General features: G+C 48.2%; 1 protein-coding gene across 1 annotated transcript; it reads right to left on the bottom strand.

The window, feature by feature from the left end:
* Positions 1-269: 269 nt before the first annotated feature.
* Positions 270-20,048, bottom strand: AQP10 (aquaporin 10). Its single transcript, XM_081891886.1, has 6 exons — positions 19,727-20,048; positions 10,151-10,277; positions 5,938-6,075; positions 4,943-5,061; positions 3,812-4,029; positions 270-1,844 (listed from the first exon to the last, which is right to left on the bottom strand). The coding sequence occupies exons 1-6, from the start codon at positions 19,829-19,831 to the stop codon at positions 1,568-1,570; spliced, it is 984 nt and encodes a 327-aa protein (XP_081748012.1). The 5' UTR covers positions 19,832-20,048; the 3' UTR covers positions 270-1,567.
* Between the last annotated feature and the right edge of the window lie 148 nt (positions 20,049-20,196).

Raw genomic sequence — 20,196 nt, 5'->3', positions numbered from 1 at the left:
GTTGGACTCCAACTCCTTTCAGCCCCCGGCAGTGTGGCCCAATGGTGAGGGATGATGGGGGTTGGAGCCCAGGAACAGATTCCGCTGCTGTCCTAGAACAATCCTGTCCCAACCAACCAGGGATCACATATTAAATGCACCCACAGAGGTAAAAAGCAGGGCTGGGGATCCAGTGGTCAGGGAAGGTAGGAGCTGGAGTTCAACGATGTACAGGGTGGGGCCAAGTTTCCCACCTCTGTGTTAGAAGGCTTTTCCCAGCGCCCTACGTATTTTAGAAACTATTTTTCGTTTTATTTCATCCTTTCATCTCGTTACAATACAGCGATCGATAAAAAGCATTTAAACAATTCATCCATCAGAACAGCAGCAAGAAAACATTGAATAAAATTAACAGAACACACACAAACACAAACAAACACACACACACACACACACACACACACATAACACAAGTCATCATAGCAGCATTACGTCAAGTAAGTTGCATTGTGCCAAGGCAAACCAGTGCTCCATGTAGCTCACTATTGTCTAGCCTCAGGAACGGGGGGAACCTGCGTCCCTCTGGACGCTGCTGGACTACAACTCCCATCAACCCTGACCATTGCTGCTGGTAATAGGAGGAAGGCGGCAACTTCCTTTTGGTCTGTGGTGATTGGCAGCTTTCCCCAGCCAATGGTGGCTGGTGCTCATTGGAGCTAGTGGGGCGGAAGGCAGGGAGCCTGACAGCAGGTGGCGCCAGAGGCAATGAGTGGCTAAGTCAACACATTCTAGTTCCGTCCCCATCCTCCTTCCTGTCCTGTTCCGCAAAGGCAATACTGTATATTAAGGCCATATTCCCAAAACACATTTAAAGAGCTATGATACTGCTTAAAACAGTCATGGCTTCCCCCCAAATAATTCTGGGAGCTGTAGTTTGCTCTGGTTGCTGAGCGTTGTTTGGAGACTCCCCTCACGGAGCTACAATTCCCAGAGTTCACTGCAAAGATGGATGGATTGCTGAGCCACTCTGTCAACTGCTGCTCTGGGAAGGGAATAGAACTACAGTTCCCAGAATTCTTTAGGGTGAAACCACGACAGCCCCTGCCCTGTAGGATAGAGCCTTCCTCCCCCAATACAATAAAAAGAGTCGGCACTGAGCAAATACTTCAAGAGTGGTCGTTCCGCAGTCGTGCCACCACAAAAAAGGCCCCGTCTCTGGTTGCTGCCATTGTGTAATCCCCAAAGGTGGGAGTCATTCTGCGCACGACCTCAGGTGATGATTTTAGCAAGCGATAAAGTTCATCTATGGTAAGGTTACCAGATTTTGTTTCAATGAATCCGGGGATTCAGTGGATTTTGTATGGGGACTAATTTGTAAATCCGGTGACTGTCCCCAGGAAACGGGGATGTCTGGTAACCTTAATCTAGGGGGGAAAGCGGTCCTTTGTCATTCCAAAACATCGCTCTTTTGTGTGGAATTCACACGCCCAGAGACCTACATCAGTCGTAAAACCAACAGCAACAACTCCATCCAATATATAAAAACGAAAGGATTAAGTCTCTCGCCTCTTCCGGCGCATGCCCCGTTTTAAAAGGAACTTGAAGTTTCCGATTTGCTATGGCCCCCGTCCGGGGGGTTGCCTGTGCTCCCGCTTGTCCAATCCTCTGCGTATTTATTCACGGCATAAATCGAGATCTCCGTATCCTTTTCCGTCCCTGGGTGATGCTTCTTGGTGTTCAAGGTCTCTTCCTCGTCCTGGGACGGCAGGTGGTGAAACTCCACCCCGAGCTCATACAGAGCCGTCCCAATGGTGGCCCCCACCATCGGAGCCACGACCGGAACCCAGCACCAGTAGTTTCCAGCACTGGAAAGATAAAGCAGAATTGGGACTGGTGGCAGAGATACAGCCATGTGGAGACAATTTGGAAAGGAGGTGAGTGTGTCACAGAATCATAGCATCGCAGGGTTGGAAGGGATCCTGCACGTCAGTCCAACCCAACCCCCTGCAATGCAGGATTAATTTTTTTATTTTTCCCCCCAAGGCAAGGTGGTTTTCGAACCCACAACCATGAGATTCAGAGCCTAATGCTCTACCGACTGAGCTATCCCAGCAGTGACTTTATATGGAAACCTCCCTACAGAAGGCATGGCTGTGGACCCTCCAAATCGACCATTGCTCTACCCTGCTCAGGGACGCAGGTGGGGCTGTGGGTTAAACCACAGAACCTAGGACTTGCTGATCAGAAGATCGGCAGTTTGAATCCCCGCGACGGGGTGAGCTCCCGTTGCTCGGTCCCTGCTCCTGTCCACCTAGCAGTTCAAAAGCACATCAAAGTGCAAGTAGATAAATAGGTACCTCTCCGGTGGGAAGGTAAACAGCGTTTCCGTGCGCTGCTCTGGTTCGGCAGAAGTGGCTTAGTCATGCTGGCCACATGATCTAGAAGCTGTACGCCGGCTCCCTCGGTCAGTAAAGCGAGATGAGCGCTGCAACCCCAGAGTCAGTCACAACTGGACTTAACAGTCAGGGGTCCCATTACCTTTACCTGCCCTGCTCATCAGCACAAAGAGACCTTGTATGTTGTCAGGTGGCTGAGGATCAAGACAGGGAAAAGTCCCTACCAACTGCTTCTTATTCAATATTCACAGAGAGGGGCTTGGAAAGGCAGCCTCTTGGAATAATGGTATTGCCCCGAGTGAGTCTCCACCCCCTCCCTCTCTCCCATCACCCATCACCAGTACAGGTGCTGAAAGGTGCCCTCTGCCTTTGAGCTCTTTGCTCTCCTACTTTCAAGGCTCGCCAGGTTCTAGGAGAAGGTTAGTGTCAGGTGTGCGTGCAGCAGCCAGGCCCTGTGACCAATAGGACTTTGCAGGACTGGGGCCTTCCTAAGTTTGTTCTGAAGAGGCAAGGCGCGGCCGCACAGGTGAGGTCAATTGGTAACTCACAGCACCTGGTGGCAAGAGCTGGGAAGGGATATAAGGTCAGCATCTCCCTTTGGCTCTTTGCCACAGCAATACGCTCCCTGCCTTGCTGCGTTTGGCTCCTTGACTCCTTGATCCTTGGACCCCTGACTTCGTGACTCCTTGCTCTCTCTGACCCTTGGGCTCTTGGCTTCCTGACTCTTGGCTTCTGGACCCCTGTTCCTGCTCCCACCCCGCCATCTTGCCCCCTGACGTCCCCTGGCGGGACCGATCGCCCGTGAACCAGACCATGACAGTGGGTCTAGAATGCTTTCTAAAGACACTGTGTCTGTCAGCTGTCGCCCCTCTGTTGCTTCTTCTTCTTCTTCCTCCTCTTCCATTATTTCCCAGCTTTCCCCCCTCATCCGCCTCTGAGCTGTGACCTTAGAATCATAGAATCATAGAGCTGGAAGAGACCACAAGGGCCATGGAGTCCAACCCCCTGCCAAGCAGGAAACACCATCAGAGCACTCCTGACATATGGTTGTCAAGCCTCTGCTTAAAGACCTCCAAAGAAGGAGACTCCACCACACTCCTTGGCAGCAAATTCCACTGTCGAACAGCTCTTACTGTCAGGAAGTTCTTCCTAATGTTTAGGTGGAATCTTCTTTCTTGTAGTTTGGATCCATTGCTCCGTGTCCGCTTCTCTGGAGCAGCAGAAAACAACCTTTCTCCCTCCTCTATGTGACATCCTTTTATATATTTGAACATGGCTATCATACCTTCCTCAACCCCCTATAGCAATTCTGAACTATCGCCTTCTTCTCTGGAAAGGTCAAGCTGTGGAGAAGGTCTCCACCATTCCCCAGTCCCTGACACACACACACACACACATGCAACTGGGCGCCGCCTCCTCGCCCCTCGCGCACTCACCTGAACACCTGAGGCCCCCATCCAGCCAGGTAGGTGAAGAGTCGTGGGCCCAGGTCCCGGGCTGGGTTGATGGCGCACATACAGTTGGCTCCCATTGCCAGGCTGAGAGCGGTGACCAGCAAGCCCACCGCGATGGGCTCTAGTCCATGTGGGACGCGCCTGTTGCGGGAGTCGATAATGGCCAGGATGCTCAATATCAGCACCCCGGTGCCCAGGACCTGATAAGGGGAAGAGGGTGGAGAGAGGACAGGACATCAGCCAAAGCAGAGGGGCATCGGAAACCACCAGAGACCAGCCTATTCGTTTATCCTGGCAACGAAGACTCAGCACCAGCCTGAGAAGGGCCTTCTCGGAAGTGGCCCCCTCCCTGTGGAACGCCCTTCCACCAGATGTCAAAGAAATAAACAACTATCTGACTTTTAGAAGACATCTGAAGGCAGCCCTGTTTAGGAAAGCTTTTAATGTTTGATGCATTACTGTATTTTAATATTTTGCTAGAAGCTGCCCAGAGTGGCTGGGGAAACCCAGCCAGATGGGCGGGGTATAAATAATAAATTATTATTATTATTATTATTATTATTATTATTATTATTATTATTATTATTATTACAGTGGTACCTCAGGTTAAGAACTTAATTCATTCTGGAGGTCCGTTCTTAACCTGAAATTGTTCTTAACCTGAGGTACCACTTTAGCTAATGGGGCCTTCCGCCACCGCCGTGCGATTTCTGTTCTCATCCTGAAGCAAAGTTCTTAACCCGAGGTACTATTTCTGGGTTAGTGGAGTCTGTAACCTGAAGCGTCTGTAACCTGAGGTACGACTGTCAATCTTTTTTAGAAAGGGGTAAGAAAGCGTCTGTAACCTGAAGCGCCTGTAACCCTAGGTACCACTGTATTATAATTATTATTATTACTACTATTATTATTATTATTATTATTATTATGATGATGATGATGCCAGGAATGAACCTGTTACCTTCTGCATGCAACCTTCTGGTGCTCTAACCACTGAGCCACGGCAAATGAATGGAGCAGCGGCAGAGCAGTTGGACATATGGGACGCATCGCCCTGAGCAAAGCATGCCTCCATCTCCGGGCAGCACTGGGAGTTCTACGGACGGCTGGCCCTACCTGGTCGAAGAAGCCGTTGCCAAGCGACAGGTAGGGAGCTGGGTAGGTGGCAAAGATGGAGGCGGTTTCACGGGGTCCGGTGACTGCAAGAGTCCCATTGCTGTAGGTGTGGATGGCGTCTGCGGAGAGAAAAGCCAGGGGCCGTGAGGCTTAGCTTTATAGGAAGGAAAGCCGAAGGCGAAAAGGAGAGCAGCAGCCCTGCTCCGTCAGTTCAGCTGAGAAACCACCTTCATGTGATTCCTTCCCAGTTTACATTCCCAACTGGTCATTATAAGGACTACCATGTAACTTTGACATCTGATTCCACTGCATTTTGTTCATCCTCTCCCCTCCTCATCCCTTTTTCCTTTTGTGCTGTGTCTCTTTAGATTGAAAGCCTGCAGGCAGGAATCCCCCCCCCCTCCGTGTCATCGTTCTTACGCAGGGGTCGGCAAACTATTTCAGCAGGGGGCCGGTCTACTGTCCCTCAGAGCATGTGGTGGGTCAGACTATATTTTGGAAAAAAAATATATGAACAAATTCCTATGCCCCACAAATAACCCAGAGATGCATTTTAAATAAAAGGACACATTCTACTCATGTAAAAACACGCTGATTCCCAGACTGCCTGCAGGCTGGGTTTAGAAGGCGATTGGGCCGGATCTGGCCCCCGGGCCTTAGTTTGCCTACGCATGCTCCTACGGCAGAAGCGTTTTAAGTAAATGAATAAATATGCAGTGAGCCTCACCGCTTGCCATTTCATAGCCTACGGCTGCCAAGGAATGCTTTCGGGCGTCAATAGCAAACTTCCCAGTGCGATTATGGCTTTTCTAGTATATCTGGTATATCTTTAACCCAAAGATTGGCTTTTCCATCAGCAGAAGATGAGCTGGGCAGAGTCAATGAATACAGACGCGGCGAGGCAGGGGAATGTGTAATATGCCGAGCTTGTGAAGTTTGGCAAGAAAGGCGCCTCTTATTTTCCCCATTGTGAAAACTCTGGGAGATAACGTTACCGTAATAAAGCATGTAGACGGTGCCTGCGCCCAAAAAGGCTCCAATAGTCTGGATGACAGAGAAGATGGGCAGTTTCCACCAGGGGCACTGGCCAAGTAGACACATGGTGAGCGTAAAGGCTGGATTTAAGTGCCCTCCTGTAAGAGAGAGAGAGAGAGAGAGAGAGAGAGAGAGAGAGAGAGAGAGAGAGAATCGTAGAATTGTAGAATCATAGAGTTGGAAGGGTCCATGTGGGACATCTAGTCCACCCCCCCCCCCCGCGATTCAAGAATCTTTTTAGCCCAATGTGGGGCTCAAACGCACAACCCTGAGGTCAAGAGTCTCATGCTCTACCGACCCCCTTGTTTGAAATCCTGATCCGTACGTTCTCTCGCTTCTGAAATTGCACTAGGCTTTGCACATGCCCTTTGCAGCAATGAGGACTAGGAACTTAGGCTGCACATACACACCATACTGTATATTTAAAGCAAATTATTCCCTCTAAAGGGACATGGGAGGCGCTGTGGGTTAAACCACAGAGCCTAGGGCTTGCCGATCTGAAGGTTGGCGGTTCGAATCCCCGTGACGGGGTGAGCTCCCATTGCTCGGTCCCTGCTCCTGTCCACCTAGCAGTTTGAAAGCACACCAGTGCAAGTAGATAAATAGGTACCGCTCCGGTGGGAAGGTAAACGGCCTTTTCGTGCGCTGCTCTGGTTCACCAGAAGCGGCTTAGTCATGCTGGCCACATGACCCGGAAGCTGTATGCCGGCTCCCTCGGCCAATAAAGCGAGATGAGCGCCACAACCCCAAAGTCGGTCACGACTGGACCTAATGGTCAGGGGTCCTTTTACCTTTTTATTCCCCCTAAAGAATCCTGGGAACCACAGTTTGTTCAGGGCACTGTGAATTGTAGCTCTGTGAGGGGTAGACGCCTCTCCGCTTGTTTCAGGCCTATACAGGTCCACTGTTCCTTAGACCTTGTGGGGGGCTGGACTATATTTTGGGCAGGGTGGGGGGGTGAACAAATTCCTATGCCCCACAAATAACCCAGAGATGCATTTTAAATAAAAGGACACATTCTATTCATGTAAAAACATGCTGATTCCCGGACTGTCCGTGGTCCGGATTTAGAAGGCGATTGGGCCCGATCCGGCCCCCAGCCCTTAGTTTGCCTACCCATGGTATAGATAATACTACACTCACCTCTTCCTCTGAGTAGCGGTGCAAATCAGCCCCAGGCAGAGAGAACCAAGCATGTCAAAAACTAGTGCCCATTAGAGCCTGGTAGGGCGGAAGGCAGGGAGCCTAACAGCAGGTGGCGCCAGAGCCAATGACAGGCAGGGCCAGCTAATTCTAGATTTGCCCCATCCTCCTCCTCTTCCCTTCTGAGTTCTACAAGGGGCAAAACTGAGACTAAGAAAGAGCAAGAGGAGGGAGCTGGCAGGCAGGGGCAATTGCAAGTAGGAAAGGGGCTGCAGACTGAGGCTGGCAGAGGAGTGTCCCATGCCCCCTAATGGACACAGCCTCCGGCCACCAAATGCCTCTTGGTAAAACTCCCTGCCAGGACTTGATGGAAACAGCCCTTTGAAACCCAAATGTTTGTTCCCTGCACCAGAGCCTCAGCAGGTACAATGCCACTGGCCATGGAGGCTCCATTGAGCTATCAGGGTTAATAATAACTACTGGTAGCTGGTCATAAGGTGGCTGAGTCATAGCTCCGGGAGCTAAGGTTGGCAGAGATAACAGGGACCAGAGGCGATAAGGAGCTTGCAGTTGACAGAAAGCAATCACCGGAGAATAAATCTTTGGCAAGCACCTCCACGTGGCTTCCCCAGGTCTGGAAAGCGGGGTCTTTTCATAGGAAGGACCGGGGAAGCAGGAGCGGCCCAGTCCCCAGCAAGCATCCCCATAAGTGACAGAGAAGAAATCTGATGCGGGTCTTAAACAACTTCATGTGCGTTTTCTGAAACAATGCACAAAACTGCGACACAGCAATCCTCTGATGTTTGTGCTTCGCCACATTTTGCAATGCAGCCAAGCCGCGCGTACAAAAACACATACACAGGGGTAAGGTAAAGGTAAAGGGACCCCAGACCATTAGGTCCAGTCGTGGCCGACTCTGGGGCTGCGGCGCTCATCTCGCTTTACTGGCCGAGGGAGGTGGTGTACAGCCTCCGGGTCATGTGGCCAGCAAGACTAAGCCGCTTCTGGCAAACCAGAGCAGCGCACGGAAACACCGTTCTCCTTACCACCGGAGTGGTACCTATTTATCTATTTGCACTTTGACGTGCTTTCAGACTGCTAGGTGGGCAGGAGCAGGGACCGAGCAACGGGAGCTCACCCCGTCGCGGGGATTCGAACCGCCGACCTGCTGATCAGCAAGTCCTAGGCTCTGTGGTTTAACCCACAGCGCCACCCGTGTCCCGTATACACATGGGTAAAACGTTCATATAATAGCACGTTAGGGAAGGTGGCTCTGCAAAGATGTCTCTGTTCAGATGAAAGGCTCCAAAGGATTAAAAAAGAAGATGACTTTGACAATATACAGTGTTGCTTTAATTTCTTACGTGAATAAATCTAGCCGAACTATAACGCCTCCATCAGCCCAGGTACTTTCAGGAGGGACTCTTTAAAGTTGATACGCTTGACTTTCCATTGTTCATTATTGCAACAGCTGCGTTGTGAATCTGCTTATTGCTTGTTACTATGGACACACCCTCCAAATGTCCCTATTTTCCAGGGACGTCCCTGATTTAGAGAAGCCATTTTGATTTGATCCTGGAATGTCCCACTTTTCCTTAGGATGTCCCTATTTTCACCGGAGAAATGTTGGAGGGTATGGAGTTATCCGACCCCCGAAGGCAATGAAGGCAATCCTGTATAGGGAAGATTTTTTATGTTTAATGTTTTATTATGTTTTAATACATGTTAGAAGCTGCCCAGAGTGGCTGAGGCAAACCAGTAGGATGTGTATAAATAATAAAATTATCATTGTGGAATGGGACATCCATATTTTCATCGGAGAAGTGTTGGAGGATACTTGCACATTTTGAAAACCTTTGAATAAAAATATTTATCCATATTGAAAAAGATGTCTCTGTCAGGCAAAATTATATACAAAATTCATATACAAAATTCAGAGACAGGCAGAGAAGGATGGTCATGTCTTGGCTACGGTATTGTTTCAGAAAATGCCACCAAAGTAGGTTTTCCGATTGTGATCTTTTTAACCCACACAGTTTCAAGCCTAAATTTTGTTCCAACACTAAGAACTAGCAACTTGCATATTCAAAAACAAAACAGATAGAAAGCCGCTATGATCAGGAAGCTGTAGCCTGAGTTCAACAATGTATTCTGCACCTCAGATTCTAGGTTTGATGAAGCCCTAATCTACTGAAGGCAATGGGTCCTTTATATGTCCAGCTGTCCTTTGTCAACAACAAATTGTCGCTGTTTTTTGTGCTGAAAATATGCTATATGGTAATTTATGGACCTCCTAGGTATCTAAAGCCATTGGCCACTGTTTCTGATGTAGGTTTTATTTTATTTCTTTTTCTATCCTATATTTTGGAAATGTACATCCAGTTGTTTTTTTCCTTTAATTTTTTTGGGGGGCCCCCAAGAGAGTGGGGCCCTAAGCTATAGCTTGTTTAGCTTATACATAAATCCGGCACTGCTCAGATTTCACCAGGCTTAACTTGTGCCCTGGCCTTTGCAAAACAAAAGAAACTCTGAATTTTCCTGCTGCTGCTTTTTTAAAAAGGATTTATAAGGAGATAGTGGGGACGCGGGTGACGCTGTGAGTTAAACCACAGAGCCTAGGACTTGCCGATCAGAAGGTCGGCAGTTTTAATCCCGGTGACAGGTGAGCTCCCGTTGCTCGGTCCCAGCTCCTGCCAACCTAGCAGTTCGAAAGCACATCAAAGTGCAAGTAGATAAATAGGTACCGCTCCAGCGGGAAGGTAAACGGCATTTCTGTGTGCTGCTCTGATTTGCCAGAAGTGGCTTAGTCATGCTGGCCACATGACCCGGAAGCTGTACGCCGACTCCCTCGGCCAATAAAGCAAGATGAGTGCCACAACCCCAGAGTCAGCTAGAGTCCTTTTTATAAGGAGATAAACATTGCATCTCCCCCCCACAATTGCCCCAAATTTTGAGCGAGGCCTGGACCAAGGGGCTCGTGCACTAGACCATCCCTGGGGCTCGTGCACTAGAGAACCGCCCCTTTCTCACCGGAAACTCCTCCCGAAACGTGGATGGCTACCATCACAGCAATTCCGCTTGCCAGGGCTGAGCTGAAATAGCCACCCTTCGTCCCTTTGCTGGTGGTGGCCTGTGCAGATGCGCTCAGAGTAATCACCTGGGAAAGAGAGAGAGAGAGAAAAATGAGGGGAAAGACCTTTGGGAGAATCTTTGTGCTGGGTCAACACTCCTGCATCATGCCCACGTTGTCCCTCCCAGGTGTTGATGGGAACCCTGTTTGTCCTGGTGCCAATCAGCTTCCATTTTCTGATGGTTATGGGGTGGAAGCGATGGGCTATGGCAGCGATAGCGAAACTTTTAGAGATGTCGCAGGAAACCCCCCCCCCCCGAATCATTCAGTTTGTACAAACTTGACACACACACACACTACATACGCTACGCTTCTGTTATAAATTCATAGAAAATCAACCATACATCGGATCTGCACTGTTTCACTTTTCTTTTACTCCATGAAGGAAGGACTACAAAATGGGGAAGGTTTGATACAGGGCAGCCATAATCCCTTGAGCATACCAGCACATACACAGGAGCCCTGCCCAGTTGCTATGCCAACCCTGATGGTCCTAGACAGAAGACCATCAAGATCACAAAGGACTTGCATATGGGAGTGGATTCAGCACGGACTGGAACAAAGGACAATAATCAGCTCTTCCCTCTAGGGGCAGGAAAGTGCAAACTCCCCTCTGTCACCTGGAAAGTACTCATGGGGAGGGGGAAAGGGGGAACCAGCCAGGTGACAGGACACTCAGATTACCACCACAACTCCTCCCTCAACCCCTCCTTTCTGTGATGTAGTTGTGATGTAGTCTTAGGGGTGCAGTTTGGGGGATTAGTAACTAATAAAAGTTGGGGTCTTCTTTTGTTCTGGGCTTCCATTTTGCTTCATCTTGTTGCGGGTGGGAGTCCTGTCGCGACAGTATTCAATAAAGGCCAAGCCTACAGGCTGCTGTTTTGCTCCAAGTTATCCTGGTTGGTGTCTTTGTTTTTGTCCAAGGGAGCCCTCAGATTTTTCGGTTAACAGAGACCAAACTGCAGCCCAAAACCCACTTATTGATCACCAAGTGCCAACATGGGAATTTAACCTGTATATCTCATTCCCCCCCCCCCGTGTGTTTCACGTTTCTTCTTCATGACTACTGTTGTAATAAATAATCCTTCATAAAAGCTACTGCATTACGTTCTTCATTAAATTATCTTTTCATCGGTATATAACTTTATGGCATAACTCAGTGCTTTCTTTCTTAAAAAAATGTTTAGGGGTACTGTTGTTTTGGCTCAAGAAAATCACCACCGGGGAAAAATAAATACAGTTCAATACGGGGAAAATAAAGACAGTGAATTTCTTCTCCCGTTAAATTCGCAAAATGTTTAGGGGTATGCGTCCCCCTGTGTCCCCACAGGAAAAAGAATTGCACAGGTATTACTCCAAAACAAAGTGGAGTTAATGAGCCATCAAACCTCGGAAATACATTTTTCCCCAGAAGGTTCCACAATTTTGGCCACTAGTGTACACTGGAGGAGTGTACGAAGAACCTCCCTCTCCCAGTTTTTAATATGATATAATAATGATTGTCTGCGTGTGCACATACAAATATAAAGAAATAAACCCATCCAGATGGGCAGGGTATTATTATTATTATGCAGGTGGCACTGTGGGTTAAACCACAGAGCCTAGGACTTGCCGATCAGACGGTCGGCGGTTCGAATCCCCACGATGGGGTGAGCTCCCGTTGCTCGGTCCCTGCTCCTGTCAGCCTAGCAGTTCGAAAGCACATCAAAGTGCAAGTAGATAAATAGGTCCCGCTCCGGTGGGAAGGTAAACGGCGTTTCCGTGCGCTGTTCTGGTTCGCCAGAAGCGATTAGTCATGCTGGCCACATGACCCGGAAGCTGTACACCGGCTCCCAAGGCCAATAAAGTGAGATGAGCGCCGCAACCCCAGGGTTGGCCACCTAACGGTTAGGGGTCCCTTCCTTTATTATTATTATTACTTTGCCATTTCTTTGGCTGCTGTTTGATTGCAGCCTCCACGAAATGAATTTCTCTTGTTGGCTTCTGCAAGAAAGCCCAGCGAACATGTAAACCCCTTCTTAGGTTGCTTACTGACCTGGGAGTTAAGCTCTGCTGAACTCAAGGCGGCTTACTCCCGAGTAGGAAAAACAAACTGGTGGGAGGCCCAGGCGCATCAAAGGTCTGCTCAGCCTCTCACTCGCTCGCCAGGTCCTAGTGCCACCCCCGGCATGGAAGCTACGGCTCTGCTGGGGCGACGGTAGACGTGCCCACAGAGAGAGCTCTGAGTGCCCTTTCTGGCACACGTGCCATCGGTTTGCCACCACCGGGCTATGGGGTCCTGGATTTTGGTTGCCAGCTGGCAAAGTGATAAAAATGTACCTAGAGGGAGGAGCGTTGGAAGTTGCACCCTACGGAGCCCGTAATAAATGATAATAATTTTATTATTTATATGCCACCCATCTGACCGGGTCGGCCCAGCCACTCTGGGCTTCTCCCAACAAAACACACTAAAACATCAACCATTAAAATCTTCTCTGAACAGCACTGCCTTCCGATGTCATCCAAACGTCAAATCGTTTCATCAGGACTAGGGAGTCCCCTCTCCCAGAAATCATACTTCTGTCTTGTCAGGATTCAACCTCAATCCATTGACCGCCACTCATCCTCCAACTGTCACTGCCAACCCATCAGAACGTTGGTCGTGGGGCAAGGATGGGGCAGGATTTGGTATTTCCGGTCAAATTGATCAGTCTGAATGCTACGAAATGGTATAGGAACTTGTATCTTTCAAAATCCCAGACAAACCACTGCTACAAACTTAAAGCTTTCAAAATGCACCTACTAGGAGAAGCCGTGCAAAAAAATGAATCTGAGGAGTGCAGTCACTGACAAGGAAGTTAAAGGTAAAGGTGAAGGTGAAGGTGAAGGAACCCCTGACGTTAAGTCCAACTGCGGATGACTCTGGGGTTGCGGCACTCATCTCACTTTCAGGCCGATGGATCCGGCGTTTGTCCACAGACAGCTTCCGTGTCATGTGGCCAGCATAACAAAGCCGCTTCTGGCAAACCAGAACAGCGCACGAAACACCGTTTACCTTCCCGCCAGTGCGGTACCTATTTATCTACTTGACTTTGACATGCTTTTGAACTGCTAGGTTGGCAGGAGCTGGGACCAAGCAACAGGAGCTCACCCCGTTGCGGGGATTCGAACCGCCAACCTTCTGATCGGCAAGCCCTAGGCTCTGTGGTTTAGACCACAGCACCACCTGCATTGTTACACACCAGCAAAATCAGGGGGGGGGGGGCTTACTTCTGAGTAAAGAGCATAGGGTGGAGAGGCTTAGCGATGACCCTATTAATTATTATTATTATTACTACTACTACTACTACTATTTCAAATGAGGAGAGGAGAGCCCAGGTTATCTCCCTGAAGCACCTTCCAAGCAAGGGAACCTGAACTCCAGAACTATTTTTTGCATTCCAGAAGAGGTGGAAAACAAGCCTTTTGGACCCTGAACTTTGCCTCTCTGGCTCGCCCGCTCCAGGGTCAGGTGCAATGCAATTAAACGCCCATTGCCCATGAAGGCAGGTCCAGCATTAACAGCAAGACATCAAAGCGTGACAGGTAGCCAGACAGGAACCCCATTCCTAAAAGCATGTCTTCAGAGACAGAACTCAGATCCAGATGTTGCAAACAGCCAACCTGCAGTGGCGTGCGGCAGCAAGAGCATTAATATCACCCAGGGCAACCGATGAACTCCTTTTTTTATAATCTTTATTAATTTAAATTACACACTTATACATAGAATTTGCAATCTCATACTACAAAAAGAAAATTAAAGAAAAAACAATTCAGAAACAAGAAAAGAAAATACAGAAAAAAAGAAAGAAAAAGCAAATTTACGTACATAAAAAAACACCTTAATCTTCCTAATTAATACTTAATTAAACTGATGAACTCCTATTGTTTCCTGGGTGATAACAAGGTCTTCAAGTTTTCTTTTTATTTGGTGATGGATTAGCAGGGAGGAAGTCAGAGGATCCGCGGGGCTGCGGTTTTGGATTCTGTTTCGGGAGCTGGTTGCGTGTGTGTTGTCATGGTGGACTCCTGTATTTAAATCATTTACACTCCCAGCACAGGCCAACCTGCGCCTGAGCTCTAGGATGTCAGGTTTCAGGTAGGAAAGATGGAATGATGTGATAGGGAGCTGACATGCCGGCACTGACTAGTCATCTTGACACCGATACCAGGGAAGATCCCAGAACGGATAATTAAACAGATAATTGGTTGGTGAGCAATCGGGAAAGGATGCCCGGAGCATGGGTTTCTCAAAAACAAGTCATGACACATGAATCTCGTTTCTGTTATTGATAATTACAGGTTTCGTGGATCATAGAAATACTGTGGACATAAGTGTACCTTGATTTCAGTTAGGCTTTTGACAAAGTCCCCCATAATATTTTTGCAGAGAAGCTGGTAAAATGTGAACTGGACGAGATAACCGCAAGATGGATTTGTAGCTGGTTGACTGACAAAACCCAAAGACTGCTCACCAATGGTTCTCCATTCTCCTGGGGAAAAGTGACAATGGCGGCATGCCACAGGGGTCTGTCCTGGGCCCTTTGTCTGATGTCTTTATAAACATCTTGGATGAAGGCACTGAGGGGATGCTCATCAACTAAGCAGATGGTACCAAACTGGGAGGGGTAGCCAATGTCGCTGAAGACAGAATCGGGTTTCGATGTGGCCTTGACAGATTGGAGAACTGGTCTCAAGCTAATAAAATATAGTATATCCAATATACTATATATACTGGATATATATATATATCCTTCAGTATATCTGAAGGAGCGTCTCCTCCCCCATCGTTCTGCCCGGACACTGAGGTCCAGCTCCGAGGGCCTTCAGGCGGTTCCCTCACTGCGAGAGGCCAAGTTACAGGGAACCAGGCAGAGGGCCTTCTCGGTAGTGGCACCCGCCCTGTGAAAAGCCCTCCCAGCAGATGTCAAAGCGATAAACATCTACCTGACATTCAGAAGACATCTGAAGGCAGCCCTGTTCAGGGAAGTTTTTAATATGTGACATTTTAGTGTATCTTTCATCTTTGTTGGAAGCCGCCCAGAGTGGCTGGGGAAACCCAGCCAGATGGGCGGGGTACAAATAATAAATAATAATAATAACAATTATTATTATTATTATTATTATTATTATTATTATTATTATTATTATTAAATGGATTTCAATAGGGACAAATGTTCAGATTCTGCACTTAGGCAGGAAGAACCAGCTGCACAAATATAAGATGGCGGACACCTGGCTTGCCAGTAGTAGTAGTAGCAGTAGTAGTAGTAGTAATAGTAATAATAATAATTTATTATTAATACCCCGCACATCTGGCTGACTTTCCCCAGCCACTCTGGGCGGCTCCCATTCGAGTGTTAAAAACAATAAACAATAAAGCATTAAATATTAAAAACTTCCTAAACAGGGCTGCCTTGAGATGTCTTTTAAAGATAAGATAGCTGCTTATTTCCTTGACATCTGAAGGGAGGGTGTTCCACAGGGTGGGTGCCACTACCAAGAAGGCCCTCTGCCTGGTTCCCTGTAACTTGGCTTCTCGCAGGGAGGGAACTGGCAGAAGGCCTCGGTGCTGGACCTCAGTGTCCAGGCAGAACGATGGAGGTGGAGATGCTCCTTCAGGTATACTGGACCGAGGCCATTTAGGGCTTTAAAGGTCAGCACCAACACTTTGAATTGTGCTCGGAAACGTACTGGGAGCCAATGCAGATCTTTCAGGACTGGTGTTATGTGGTCCCGGCGGTCGTTCCCAGTCACCAGTCTAGCTGCCGCATTCCGGATTAGTTGTAGTTTCTGGGTCACCTTCAAAGGTAGCCCCACGTAGAAGGCATTGCAGTATTCCAAGCGGGAGATAACCAGAGCATGCACCACTCTGGCGAGACAGTCTGCGGGCAGGTACAAGTGAAAAGGATCTAGGGGTTTTAGTAGACCACAAGCTGAACATGAGTCAACAGTGTGATGCAGCAGCAAAAAAAGCTAATGCTATTCTAGGCTGCATCAACAGAAGTCGAGTGTCCCGATCAAGGGAAGTAATAGTCCCACTCTATTCTGCCTTGGTCAGACCTGGAGTCCTGAGTCCAATTCTGGGAGCCACAATTTGAGAAGGAGATTGAGAAGCTGGAAGGTTTGCAGAGGAGGGCAACCAAGATGATCAAGGATAGAACTTTCTTTATGTATGCCACAACAGCAGCAAGAATACTTATTGCAAAGTACTGGAAAACACAAGACCTACCCACTCTGGAAGAATGGCAGATGAAGGTGATGGACTATAGGGGATTGGCAGAAATGACTGGCAGAATCCGAGACCAGGGAGAAGAGTTGGCGGAAGAAAATTGGAAGAAATTTAAAGACTATTTACAGAAATATTGTAACATTAATGAATGTTAGAATGATGTTGGATAGAAATTAAGTGGTTTCCAGCTGTGATGCTTTAAGAGAATATGAAAAAAAAGGTTTAGAAATAGGTAAAAATTTAATGGTAAGGATTTGCTGAACTAACAATCTGAATTGGAATACAAAAAAGGGAGGTATGAGGAGGTCCGGGAAATAAGTTAAAGGAAAATAAGTAATGGAAATTCTGTGTGTTTTTAATTATTTTTATTTTTGTATTTTTGTTATTTTTTCTTTTTCTTTTCATTGTATTATTATTGAAAATTTTAATAAATATTCTATTAAATAAAACACAAGATGATCAAGGGCCTTATGAGGAAAGGTTGAGGGAGTTGGATATGTTTAGCCTGGTAGAGACTGAGAAGAGATACGATAGCCATCTTTCGATATCCATAGGACTGTCACATGGAAGATGGAGCAAGCCTGTTTTCTCCTCTTTGGACCTAAACCAATGGCTTCAAGTTACAAGAAATGAGATTGTGAGGTTTGGGAGTTGAGTTGAGAGTTGAGGTTTGGGTGTTGAAGAAGGAAGAGGGAGATTTAGGTGTGGGTTGGTAGAGTTGCATTGTGAGAGAGTGAGAGGAATTGTTAGGTGGAGTCAGATTGTTAGTTGGAATAATCAGTTTGGAGTTGTTAGGAACTAAGAATACAGTGGTACAGCGCAAGACGAAATTAATTCGTTCTGCGAGTTTCTTCGTCTTGTGGATTTTTCGTCTTGCGAAGCACGGATGCACCCTGGTATTAACGGTTTTAAGAAAAAGGAAACAAACTCACAAGACGTTTCGTCTTGCGAAGCAAGCCCATAGGGATAATCGTCTTGCGAAGCAACTCAAAAAACGAAAAACTCTTTCGTCTTGCGAGTTTTTCGTCTTCTGAGGCATTCGTCTTGCGAGGTACCACTGTAAGAAACTGCCAAGAAAAATTAACCGTAACCATAAGCTTGTTCCTGCATTTAAAAATAAACTTGATTATTTGTTTACAACTGACTGGACTCCGTGTGACCCTGTGAGATACGGGGTGGTGGCAGCGGAAAAAGCAATCGCAGTGGCGGCACAGGGTCAACAGACCGTCAAACTTCTGGGGGCCCTGTGTGTGATCGCCACAGACATCAGGAAGAACTTTCTGACAGTAAGAGCTGTTCAACCGTGGAGCGGACTTCCTTTAAAGGTGGCAGTGGGCTCTCCTTCCTTGGAGGTTTTTAAACAGAGGTCAGATGGCCATCTGTCATGTATGACCTAACTGAGATTCCTGTATTGCAGGGGGCTAGACTAGACGACTCTCTGGGTCCCTTCGAATTCTTCAATTCTATGGTTCCAGCCCTCATAGCTCTACACAGAAGTCAACCTTAAACAGGAACATAGCAAGCCACCTTCTTCCAAGTGAGACGATTGGGCCCATCTAGCTCAGTACGGTCTGCACTGGCAGGCAGCAGCTCTCCAGGGTTTTCAGACAGGGAGCGTCTCCCAGCCCTGCCTGGAGTTTTCAGGGTTTGAAACTGGAAAAAGCAGGTGTTCTACCACTAAGCAAGCGCCAGCCCTTTCTCTGCAACATAGGGATCATGTACCAGCTCAGACTAGGGTTACCAGACATCCCCGGATTCACAAATCTGTCCCCGGACAAAATCTATCCCCGGATTTTAATTAATGTCCCCGAATTTATGCCTGGGGACTTTTTGGTGAGGCAACATGGTGGGTGTCATGGCAGCAAGCAGCACTAGAAGTCCCGGCCACGTCAAAGTCCCAGCCAGCCAATCCGCTGGCTGGGGGGACTATTTAAACCAAGGCGGGAGCCAGAGAGCTTCCTTCTGGCTCGCTTCCTTGAGCAAAGCTCGCCCCAAAATCACACAGAGCCGTCCACAGCAGAGCCCATGGCGCTCTTCTGCTGCGGGCTCTGCGCACCCGAGTTGGGGGTCAGCGAGTGAGGCGCTGAGGCGGTGAAGAAGAGGAGGAGAAGCGTAGAAAAGAGCTGTTCTGCATTGCGAGACAGAGAGAGAGAGGAGCCTTGTGTGTGTGTTTTAATGCGTGTTTTTCCAAGACCAGCGAGTGCCTTTACTCAATCTATTTCTCCCCCCCTCAAACCTCTTTTTTAGGGGACATTTGTGTGTTTGTAAATGGGCCTAGGACTTGCCGATCAGAAGGTCGGCAGTTCAAATCCCTGCGACGGGGCGAGTTCCCGTTACTCGGTCCCTGCTCCTGCCAACCTAGCAGTTTGAAAGCACTTCAAAGTGCAAGTAGATAAATAGGTACCACTCCGGCGGGAAGGTAAACGGCGTTTCCGTGCGTTGCTCTGGTTCGCCAGAAGCGGCTTAGTCCTGCTGGCCACATGACCCAGAAGCTGTACACCGGCTCCCTCCACCAATAAAGCGAGATGAGCGCCGCAACCCCAGAGTCTGGCACGACTGGACCTAATGGTCAGGGGTCCCTTTACCTTTACCTTAGATGGGCTTATCTGCTTGCCTTTTGTCCAGGTGCATGCCTGACAACTTTGGGGTTCCCCCCCCCTAAAAAGGTGAAGAACTCTGGGCAACCCATTTCCTAAAATAATAAAGCATGACATTTTTAAAAAGTACCTCCTAGATTCCTTGAAAAAAATCTGGTAAGCATAGCTCAGACTTCTTCTTCTAGCTCAGCATTGTTGACACTGACTGGCAGTGGCTCTTCAAGGCTTACCATATTTTTCACTCTATAAGACTCACCAGACCACAAGACACACCTAGTTTTTGGAGGAGGAAAACAAGAAAAAAATATATTCTGAATCTCAGAAGCCAGAACAGCAAGAGGGATCACTGCGCAGCGAAAGCAGCAATCCCTCTTGCTGTTCTGGCTTCTGGGATAGCTGCGCAGCCTGCATTCGCTCCATAAGAATTCACTCCTACTTTTCAGGAGGGAAAAAGTGAGTCTTATAGAGCAAAAAATACAGTAATTCAGGGTGGGGGTCCTCTCCCCAGCCCTGACTGGACTGAACCTGGGGCCTTCTGAATGCAAGACAGATGTCCCACGCCTGAGCTATAGGTGCTTTGCCATCTACTGTTTCCCCTGCCACAAAACCAGCAAATATTTGCAACTTACGATCAACATGAAGACCCCCAGGAGCTCTGCGAGGCACTGGCGGAGGAGGAGGCTACGGAGACGGAGGCAGGCTTGCGCTTTGGCTAAGAAGCGGGTGTAAATCATCGCCAGCCGGGAGAGAAAGCTTTCCGAAGGCAGATCAGAAATACAGATGTGTGCGTCGCTGCATGGGAGCTGCTCTCGGGCTACCGGTGATAATAACTAATTATTCTTGGAACTCGTTGCTTAAATGCCCGGGGAAGTTATGTAAGAAGGGAGAACGGGAGCGTGCAGGCGAGAAAAAAGGGCATGGATCCCTCCGGCACCAGCCTCTCCCCAGAGTTGGAATTATGACCTCTGTTGTCAGGAGCAAAAGGCGTGCTTGACCCATATGCCAGTGCTACTGGCACGGTGAGGCCATGCTGGAGTTTTGCATGTGCCCTTGCAATAACGCAGAGAGAGAGCCAGCTGGATCAGGCCAGTATCCGCCC

Source organism: Podarcis melisellensis (genome assembly GCF_964234715.1).
Source record: "Podarcis melisellensis genome assembly, chromosome: 16".
Lineage (NCBI taxonomy): Eukaryota > Metazoa > Chordata > Lepidosauria > Squamata > Lacertidae > Podarcis > Podarcis melisellensis.
Note: the sequence above shows the minus strand (reverse complement) of the source record. Positions and strands in the feature narration are given on the sequence as shown.

What these genes read in the sequence shown, in the direction of transcription:
- AQP10 (XM_081891886.1), bottom strand. Translation starts at nt 19,831, where the DNA reads ATGATTTACACCCGCTTCTTAGCCAAAGCGCAAGCCTGCCTCCGTCTC. An exon ending in CGTTTCGGGAGGAGTTTCCG is followed by an intron (nt 6,076 to 10,150) that starts GTGAGAAAGGGG and finishes TCTCTCTTACAG; the next exon opens with GAGGGCACTTAAATCCAGCC. An exon ending in GCAACGGCTTCTTCGACCAG is followed by an intron (nt 4,030 to 4,942) that starts GTAGGGCCAGCC and finishes TCCCCTTATCAG; the next exon opens with GTCCTGGGCACCGGGGTGCT.